Genomic DNA, 10,553 nt, shown 5'->3' on the forward strand with positions numbered 1-10,553 from the left:
AGACACGATACGAGACACACAGACACGATACGAACACAAACACGATACGAACGACGATACAGACACACATAGACACGATACGAACACACAGACACGTACAACATACACAAACACATTACGACACACATAGACACGATACGAGCACACGATAGACACGATACAGACAATACATGAACACTCAGACACGATACGAACACATGACACGATACGAACACATAGACACGATACAGACACACATAGACACACGATACAGACACACATAGACACGATACAGACACACAGACACCGATACAGACACACCAGACACGATACAGACACACACAGACACGATACCAGACAACACATAAACACGATACAGCAAGGACTTGTTATTAATGATCACTGTATGTTATTGGTAATATGTGATGTTACAGTATTCGTTATTATTTATGTTAAGTGCGTCATGATGAGTAGTATGTTATTATTTTATTGGTGGTCATTGTAAGTCTTTGTGTGTATATTATAAGATATTATACAAGTAGTATTAACCCCTTCCTTTCTCCCTCTACCCTAACCCCTTCCCTACTTCCCCTACTCCCTTCCCTCCTTCCCTTCTCTACGACCCTTCCACCCTCTTCACCTCTACCCCCTTCCCTACTTCCCATTTACTCCCTTTCCCTAATTCCTTTTACACACACACACACACACACACACACACACACACACACACACACACACACACACACACACACACACACACACACACACACACACACACACACACACACACACTCTGTCCATATATAATTGAGATGTTTCACATTTAGACCCTCGATATAACGTACTTCTCTCAGCATATAGTCTGTTCCAATATACACATTTCAACATAAAACATTACTAGAAATAAAGATGAAGTAATCCAGCTCCACTAAGAACCTGGCAGCCTCTCCATACAGTGTACCTTTTAGACTACCTAACACTTAACTAACACTCAATCTTGACTACCCTCCCAGTTACACAGAGGCCTGGGCAGGCTCTAACTCAACAATAACAAAATAATAATAATAAGTAGCATTATATAAATAAACCAATATTAATACAAGTCTGACGACTTGACAGAAACAAACAAAATAAACACCAATAAAAGATAAACGATCTGGTTGGCAGATTCTTTCTACTCCCTCTTCAGTTTCACCACTTTTCCTTCAACTCCTAATAATCTTCTTTCACCTCTTAACTAAAGACTTCGTATCGTATCGTTCAATAGAGGTAAGATAACTTGCCCTAAGGATGTCTGTCATCACCTCACTTACGCCACACTATACTGATGGATTCTTAGAGTTTAATAAAGTAATATTTCGTCTTAACTGTTTTATCATACTTTGTAAATGCATTCTGATGGTTACTAGGAACCTGACTAAAATGCAACCTAACCGACCTGACCTAATGCAACCTAACCTAACCTGACCTAATGCAACCTAACCTGACCTGACCTAATGCAACCTAACCTGACCTGACCTAATGTAACCTAACCTAACCTGACCTAATGCAACCTAACCTGACCTGACCTAATGTAACCTAACCTGACCTGACCTAATGCAACCTAACCTAACCTGACCTAATGCAACCTAACCTGACCTGACCTAATGCAACCTAATGCAACCCTAACCTGACCTAACCTAATGCAACAACCTGCCTGACCTAATGCAACCTAACCTGCCTGACCTAATGCAACCTAACTAACCTGACCTAATGCAACCCTAACTAACTTTGACCTAATGCAACTAACCTGACCTAATGCAACCTAACCTGCCTGACCTAATGCAACCTATAACCTAACCTGACCTAATACCTTCCCTTCTCCTGACCTAATGCAACCTAACCCCTATAACCACAAGCTTCATGCAACCTAACCAGCCTGACCTAATGCAACCCTAACCTGACCTAATGCAACCTAACCTAATCTATAAGACTAATACTAACGTCATTTTATTAAGTTAAGTGAATCAGTATTTGATCCAAATTTTTCATCAGGATGAGTTAATAAATATTCAGATTCATTTAAAGCACCTCAGATACCCCTCAGCCCCTAACCTTCTCTCCCCTCACCCCTCAGCCTCTCCTTCTCTCCCCCCTCACCCCTCAGCCCCTCACCTTCTCTCCCCCCTCACCCCTCAGCCCTAACCTTCTCTCCCCCTCCCCTCAGCCCCCTAACCTTCTCCCCTCACCCCTCAGCCCCTCCCTTCTCTCCCCCCTCACCCCTCAGCCCTCACCCCTTCTCTCCCCCTCACCCCTCAGCCTCTACCTTCTCTCCCCCTCACCCCTCAGCCCCTAACCTTCTCTCCCCTCCCCCCCTCAGCCCTCACCTTCTCCCCCTCACCCCTCACCCCTCCCCCCCTCTCCCCCTCACCTCACCCCCAACCATCCCCTCACCCCTCAGCCCCTAACCTTCTCTCCCCCTCCCCCTCAGCCCTCGCCTTCTCTCCCCTCACCCCTCAGCTAACCTTCTTCCCCCTCACCCCTCAGCCTAACCTTCTCTCCCCCTCCCCTCCAGCCTCACCTCTCTCCCCCTCACCCTCAGCCTAACCTTCTCTCCCCCCTCACCCCTCAGCCCCTAACCTTCTCTTCCCCTCAGCTACCTTCTCTCCCCCCCTCACCCCTCAGCCCCTCTCCTTCTCTCCCCCCTCACCCCTCAGCCCCTAACCTTCTCTCCCCCCTCACCCCTCCCACCTAACCTTCTCTCCCCCCCACCCCTCAGCCCTCACCCTTCCTCCCCTCACCTCAGCCTCCACCTTCTCCCCCCCTCACCCCTCAGCCCTCGCCTTCTCTCCCCCTCACCCCTCAGCCCTAACCTTCTCCCCTCACCCCTCAGCTGCCTTCTCCCCCTACCCCTCACCTCCCTTCTCTCCCCCTCACCCCTCAGCCCCGCCTTCTCTCCCCCTCCCCCTCAGCTAACCTTCTCCCCCTCACCCTCAGCCCTCCCTTCTCTCCCCTCACCCCTCAGCCTCGCCTTCTCTCCCCTCACCCCTCAGCCCTCCCTTCTCTCCCCCCTCACCCCTCAGCCCTAACCTTCTCTCCCCCACCCCTCACCTTCTCTCCCCCTCACCCCTCAGCCCTAACCTTCTCTCCCCTCACCCCTCAGCCCTCCTTCCTTCTCTCCCCCCTCACCCCTCAGTCCTCACCTTCTCCCCTCACCCTCAGCCCCTCCCTTCTCTCCCCCTCACCCCTCAGCCTCACCTTCTCCCCCTCACCCCTCCTTTTAACCTTCTCTCCCCTCACCCCTCAGCCCCTACCTTCTCTCCCCCTCACCCCTCCTTCTCTCCCCTCACCCCCTCAGCCTAACCTTCTCTCCCCCTCACCCCTCAGCCCCCCTTTCTCTCCCCCTCACCCCTCATCCTCACCTTCTCCTCCCCTCACCCTCAGCCCTCACTTCTCTCCCCCCTCACCCTCAGTCCCTCCCACCTTCTCTCCCCCCCCTCACCCCTCAGCCTTCCGCCTTCTCTCCCCCCTCACCCCTCATCCCTCCCACCTTCTCTCCCCCCTCACCCCTCAGCCCCTCCACCTTCTCTCCCCCCCTCACCCCTCAGCCCTAACCTTCTCTCCCCTCACCCCTCAGCCCTCACCTTCTCTCCCCCCCTCACCCCTCAGCCCCCTCACCCTTCTCTCCCCCCTCACCCCTCAGCCCCTAACCTTCTCCCCCCTCCCCCCCTCACCCTCACCTTCTCTCCCCCTCACCCCTCAGCCCCTCACCTTCTCTCCCCCCCTCACCCCTCAGCTCTCACCTTCTCTCCCCCCTCACCCCTCACACCTTCTCTCCCCCCTCACCCCTCAGCCCTAACCTTCTCTCCCCCCTCACCCCTCAGCCCCTCCTTTCTCTCCCCCCCTCACCCCTCAGTCCTCCCTTCTCTCTCCCCTCACCCCTCCAGCCTCGCCTTCTCCCCTCACCCCTCAGTCTCCCCTTCTCTCCCCTCACCCCTCAGCCCTTCCCCTTCTCTCCCCCCTCACCCCTCAGCCCTCACCTTCTCTCCCCCTCACCCCTCAACCTCACCTTCTCTCCCCTCACCCCTCAGCTAACCTTCTCCCCCTCACCCCCTCAGCCCCTAACCTTCTCTCCCCCCCCTCCCCTCACCTCCTTCTCTCCCCTCACCCCTCAGCCTACCTTCCTCCCCCTCACCCCTCAGCCCTCACCTTCTCTCTCCCCTCACCCCCTCAGTCCTCCACCTTCTCTCCCCTTCCACCTCAGCCCCTCACCTTCTCCTCCCCTCCCCTCATCCCCACCTTCTCCCTCCCCCCTCACCCCTCAGCCTCACCTTCTCCCCCTCACCCCCTCAGCTCAACCTTCTCTCCCCTCACCCCTCAGCCTAACCTTCTCCCCCTCACCCCTCACCTTCTCTCCCCCCTCACCCCTCAGCCCTAACCTTCTCTCCCCCTCACCCCTCACCCCTCCCTTCCTCTCCCCCTCCCCCTCAGCCCCTCACCTTCTCTCCCCTCACCCCTCACCCTCGCCTTCTCTCCCCCTCACACCTCAGTCCTCCCCTTCTCCCCCTCCCCCTCAGTCCCCTCACCTCTCCCCTCACCCCTCACCTGCTTCTCTCCCCCTCACCCCTCAATCCTCCACCTTCTCTCCCCCCCCTCCCCCTCACCCCTCACTTGCCCCATCTCTCCCCCCCTCACCCCTCAGCCCCTAACCTTCTCTCCCCCTCACCCCTCAGCCCCTCCCTTCTCTCCCCCTCACCCCTCAGCCTCACCCTTCTCTCCCCCCTCCCCACCCCTCAGCCCTCTCCTTCTCTCCCCTCACCCCTCAACTTCACCTTCTCTCCCCCCTCACCCCTCCCTCTCGCCCTCTCCCCCTCACCCCTCAGTCCTCCACCTTCTCTCCCCTCACCCCTCACCCTCACCTTCTCTCCCCCTCACCCCTCAGCCACTACCTTCTCTCCCCTCACCCCTCAGTCCTCCCCCACCTTCCTCTCCCCCTCCACCCCCTCAGCCCTCGCCTTCTCTCCCCCCTCCCCCTCAGCTAACCTTCTCTCTCCCCTCACCCTCAGCCCCTCACCTTCTCTCCCTCACCCCTCAGCCCTCACCTTCTCTCCCCCCCTCCCCTCAGCCCTCACCTTCTCTCCCCCCTCACCCTCACTCCTTCTCCCCCCCCTCACCTCACCTCCCCCTCCCCTCCCCCACCCCTCCCCCTCCCCTCACCTCACCTCCTCCCCTCACCCCTCACCCTCACCCTAGTAGTATGTGTTATGATGAGTCCACTGCACACACACACACACACTTATAAATCTCCTCTCCTCCATCCTCCCTCCCTCCTCATCCCTCCCTCCTCCTCCATCCCTCCTCCCTCCTCCTCCATTCCTCCTCCATCCCCCTCCCCTCCCTACCTCCCCTCCTTCCTCCATCCTCCTCCCACCATCCATCCCCTTCCTTCTCCCTCCTCCATCCCTCCCTCCCTCCATCATCCCTTCCTCCATCATCCCTCCCTCCTCCATCCCTCTCTCCATCCCTCCCTCCCTCCTCCATCCCTCCCTCCCTCCTCCATCCCTCCCTCCCCTCCCCTCCTCCATTCCTCCTCCCATCCCTCCCTCCCTCCCTCCCATCCCTCCCTTCATCCATCATCCCTTCCTCCATCATCCCTCCCCTCCTCCATCCCTCCCTCCATCCCTCCCTTCTTCATCCCCTCCCTCCTCCATCCCTCCCTCCCTCCCTCCCTCCCTCCTTCCTCCATCCCTCCCCTCCTCCCTCCATCCCTCCCTCCCTCCCTCCTCCATCCCTCTCTCCATCCCTCCTCCTCCTCCCCTCCCTCCCTCCCTCCATCCCCTCCCTCCCTCCCTCCATTCCCTCCTCCATCCCTCCCTCCCTCCCCTCCCTCCATCCTCCATCCATCCATCCTTCCTCCTCATCCCTCCCTCCTCCCATCCCTCCCTCCATCCCTCCCTTCTTCCTCCCTCCCTCCTCCCATCCCTCCCCTCCCTCCCCTCCCTCCCTCCTCACTCCATCCCCTCCCTCCTTCCTCCATCCCTCCCTCCTCCCTACCTCCCCTCCTTCCTCCATCCCCTCCCTCCCACCATCCATCCCCTTCCTTCCTCTCCCTCCACATCCCATCCCCTTCATCCATCATCCTTCTCCATCCATCCCTCCCCTCCCCTACCTCCCTCCTTCTCCATCCTCCTCCCTTCCATCCCTTCCTTCCTCCCTCCTCCATCCCTCCTTCATCCATCCATCCCTTCCTCCATCCATCCCTCCCTCCTCCATCCCTCCCTCCATCCCTCCCTTCTCATCCCTCCCCTCCCCTCCATCCCTCCCCTCCCTCCCCCTCCCCTCCTTCCATCCCTCCCTCCCTTCCTCCCATCCCTCCCCTCCCTCCCTCCTCCCATCCCTCCCTCCATCATCCATCCCATCCATCCATCCATCCCTCCTCCCTCCCTCCCTCCATCCTCCATCCCTCCCCTCCCTCCATCCATCCCTCCTCCATCCATCCCTTCCTCCACCCATCCCCTCCCCTCCTCCATCCCTCCCTCCATCCCTCCACCCCTCCCTCCCTCCATCCTCTATCCCTCCCCTCCACCCCTCCTCCCTCCCTCCCCTCCCTCCCTCCATCATCCCTCCCTCTTTCCTTCCCTCCCCTCCATCTCCCCTCCCTCCTCCCTCCTCCCCCTCCTTCCTCCTCCACCCTTCCTCCTCCTCCCCTCCCTCCCTCCCTCCCTACCTCCTCTTTCCTTCCCTCCCCTAGTACAAACTTGCACCCACACACAACAACATAGTGACAGAACTTCACCAGACTACAATGCTCGTCTTAGCACACATGGTGAAAAAGCATTATATGAGTATTAGTCTGAAAACCAGCCAGAGGAGGTGGTGTCTTTCGACGAGGGGTGGTGAAACAGGTGAGATAAACCAGGTAGCAAACCGGGGTTAAAGAATATTTGAGGTGGAAAAAAAGGTAGGAAAAAAAAAAAAAAAAGGAACAAGAGACCGACCTTCACCAGCCTTGCTGCCCTCCCAGCATCCACCTGGTATCTTGTGCAGCCCCCCCTCCCTCCCTCCTCCCTTCCTCCCTCTCCTACTCTCCCTTCCTCCTCCCCCCTTCTACCCTCCCTCCCCCTCCCTACCCACCCCTCTCCCACCCTCTCCTATCCTCCTCCCGTCTCACACACTATTACCATCTGACACTACTCACCTACCAGCACTATCACCCACACTACCACCATCATACCACCCAAACCACCACTATCATCACCACCATTGTTTACAGATCACCTACAAAATAGCCTCCCCACATAATTCACCTGAAAGTTAGACACTGACGTTACCTGGCAGTACAGGTATATTAGGTTAGCAGTTTACACAAAAAAAAAAAGAAACCAGATGTAAACAAACAACCCTCCATCCCAGTAAACGGAAATGGTGACACTATCTTCCCCAAACATCGTCAACAATGGAAATGGCACCACTACTCCTGATACCAGCTATTTTCCTTCACCACTACTCCTGATACCATCTATTCCCTTCACCCTACTCCTGATACCCATCTATTCCTTCACCTACTCCTCCTTCTGTTCCCACCACTACTCCTGATACCAGCTGTTCCTCTTTTTCTCCTGATACCAGCTGTTCCTTCACCCTCTCCTGATACCAGCTGTTCCTTCACCACTACTCCTGATACCAGCTCTTCCTTCACCACTACTCCTGATACCCTTTTTCCTTCACCACTACTCCTGACCAGCTGTTCCTTCACCACTACTCCTGATACACCTGTTTCCTTACCACCTCCTGATCCAACTGTTCCTTCAACCACTACTCTGATACCAGCTATTTCCTTCACCCTCTCCTGATACCAGCTGTTCCTTCACCACACTCACAATACCAACTGTTTCCTTCACCCACCTCCCTGAACCACATGTTCCCTTCACCACTACTCCTCATACCAGCTGTTCCTTCACACTACTCCTGATACCAGCTGTTTCCTTCACCCACTACACCTGATACCAGCTGTTCCTTCACCCACTACTCATGATACCAGCTGTTCCTTCACCTCCTCCTATACAGCTGTTCCTTCACCTACTCCTGATACCAGCTGTTCCCTTCACCACTACTCCTGATACCAGCTGTTCCTTCACCACTACTCCTGATACCCAGCTGTTCCTTCACCCCCTTTCTCCACCAATACACTGTTCCTTCCACTACTCACAAAAATACAAGCTATTTCCTTCCCACCACTACTCACACCAACTGCTCCTTCACCACTACTCCTCATACCAGCTGTTTCCTTCACCCACTCCCTATACACCTGTTCCTTCCCACCCTACTCCTGTTCCACCACCTGTTCCCTTCACCACTACTCATGATACCAGCTGTTCCCCACCACTACTCCATACCCAGCTGTTCCTTCCCTCCCCATATTACATTTCCTTCACCACTACTCCCTAATACCACTGTTCCTTCACCTACTCCTCATACCAACTGTTCCTTCACCACCACTCCTGATACCAACTGTTCCTTCACCCCACTACTCCTGATACCAACTGTTCCTTCACCCTCTCATGATACCATCATTTCCTTCACCACTACTCCCTGATACCATCATTTCCTTCACCACCCACCAACACACACCCACCACTACTCCTGATACCACTTTTCCTTCACCCACTACTCCTATACCAGCTGTTCTTCCACCACACTCCTACCACCACTGTCCTTCTTTCTCTCCACAATACCACTTTCTTCACCACTACTCCTGATACCAGCTGTTCCTTCACCCACTACTCCTGATACAACTGTTCTTTCACCACTACTCCTGATACCAGCTGTTCCTTCACCCACTACTCCTGATACCAGCTGTTCTATCACCACTACTCCTGATACAGCTGTTCTTTCCCCACTACTCCCCTGATACCAGCTGTTCTTTCACCACCTCCTATTTTAGCTGTTCGCCCAGCAGCTGTGTAGAGGATAGGTGGTGACATAACAGGCTGGTATCGCAGTGGCTGGTGAAACTAACTGAGTATCAGGAAGCTAGCTAGTATCAGGAAATGGTGGTAACTAGTATCAGGAAGTGAAAACTTAACTATTATCAAATAATGTGAGCTGCTTCATTATCAAATGTCTGAAAGTGTGTGTGAAGGAGGAGTGAGACAATGGTGAAGGTGAAGGAAGAACTGGTATCAGAGATGAGTGGTGCCATTTCCGTGTGACGTTTGGGGGAGAGATGGTGTCGCCATCTTCCGTTCACTGCAGGGATGTGAGGGGTTGTTTTATTTACATCACGGTCTCTCTCTCTCTCTCTCAGAGGAAGGAGGAAGGAGGGAGAAGGAGTGGGAAGAGGCAGGAGGAGGAGGAGGGCTGGGAGCCTGGGTGGATGCCAGGAAGGCCAGTGAGACTCAAAGAAAGAGAGAGGAGAACGAGAGAAAGGAGGAGGAGGAGGAGGTGAGAATGGGATGGATGGAGGAGATGGAGATGAGATGAGATGGTGGATGGATGGAAGGAGGAGATGAAGGAAGGAGGAGGAGAAGAATGAGGAAGGAGAAGTGAGATGAAGATGGAGTGAGATGGAGATGGATGGTGAGATGGATGAGAGGAAGGATGGATGATGAGATGAAGGATGGAAGGAGGATGGAAGGGAAGGAGGCATAGAGGAGGATGGAGTCAGGAAGAAAGAGATGGATCTGGATGGAGGAGGGAGGAATGGAGGAGAGAGGAGGATGGAAAGAAACGGAAGGGAGGAGAGATGGAGGAAGAGGCTGAGAGGACTCGGAAGGAGAGGAGGAGGATGAAAGGAGGACAGAGGAGAGATGGATGGACGGATGAGGAGGAGGAGGGCGGAGGTGAGGAGGATGGATGGAGGAGGATGGATGGAGGAGGTGGATGGTGAGAGGAGGAGGAGTGAAGGTGAGGTGAGGTGAGACTGAGGTGAGGATGAGACTGAGGCGAGGTGAAGGACCAGTGAGGTGAGAGTGAGGTTGGGGTTGAGGTGAGGTGAAGGTGAGAGTGAGGTGAGGACTGAAAGTGAAGGACCTGAACTGAGGTGAGGTGAGGACATGGGAGTGAGTGGGGATTAGAGCTGGTGAGGTGAGGGTGGTGAAGAGGCAGGGGCAGGAAGGAACTGAAGGAAGAAGGTTAGAGACAGTGAAGAGGAGGTGAGGCTGAGACCAGAGACTGGTGAGGCAGAAGGAGGACCAGAAGGTTTGGGCGAGGTGAGGAGGAGGTGAGGATGGGGCTGGGAAGGATGTCAGGCCAAGTGGAACCCAGGAGACCAAGTGGGTTACAGAACCAGGTTAAATCGGAATGCGATAAATCGGAATGGAACAGAGTTACATTAAAATCGGAACAAATGGAGCCGATGGAATCGGGAGACCAGTGGGCCGACAAATCAGGTCAGAGTGGACCACGATTAGTGGAATCGGGTGGTGCGATGAACACGTGGTCAGGTCAGGTGGAGACACGATGGGTCAGACAGATTACAGAATGAATCAGATCGGGAACCAGGTGCAGGTGTCAGGTTAGGCCAGGCCACGATGGGTCAGGTCAGACAGGCCGTAGATCGAGGTCAGAACCAGTTGGAAGATGGGATTGAACAA

General features: G+C 55.1%; 1 protein-coding gene across 1 annotated transcript in view; it reads left to right on the forward strand.

Moving 5' to 3' along the window:
• Positions 1–10,201: 10,201 nt before the first annotated feature.
• Positions 10,202–10,553, forward strand: part of LOC121876753 — a 23,525-nt gene continuing 23,173 nt past the window's right edge. Inside the window, 1 exon segment of the mRNA XM_042382125.1 lies at positions 10,202–10,403. Coding sequence (XP_042238059.1) covers positions 10,202–10,403 — 202 coding nt within the window.

Source organism: Homarus americanus, unplaced genomic scaffold (assembly GCF_018991925.1).
Source record: "Homarus americanus isolate GMGI-L3 unplaced genomic scaffold, GMGI_Hamer_2.0 scaffold50281, whole genome shotgun sequence".
Classification (NCBI taxonomy): domain Eukaryota; kingdom Metazoa; phylum Arthropoda; class Malacostraca; order Decapoda; family Nephropidae; genus Homarus; species Homarus americanus.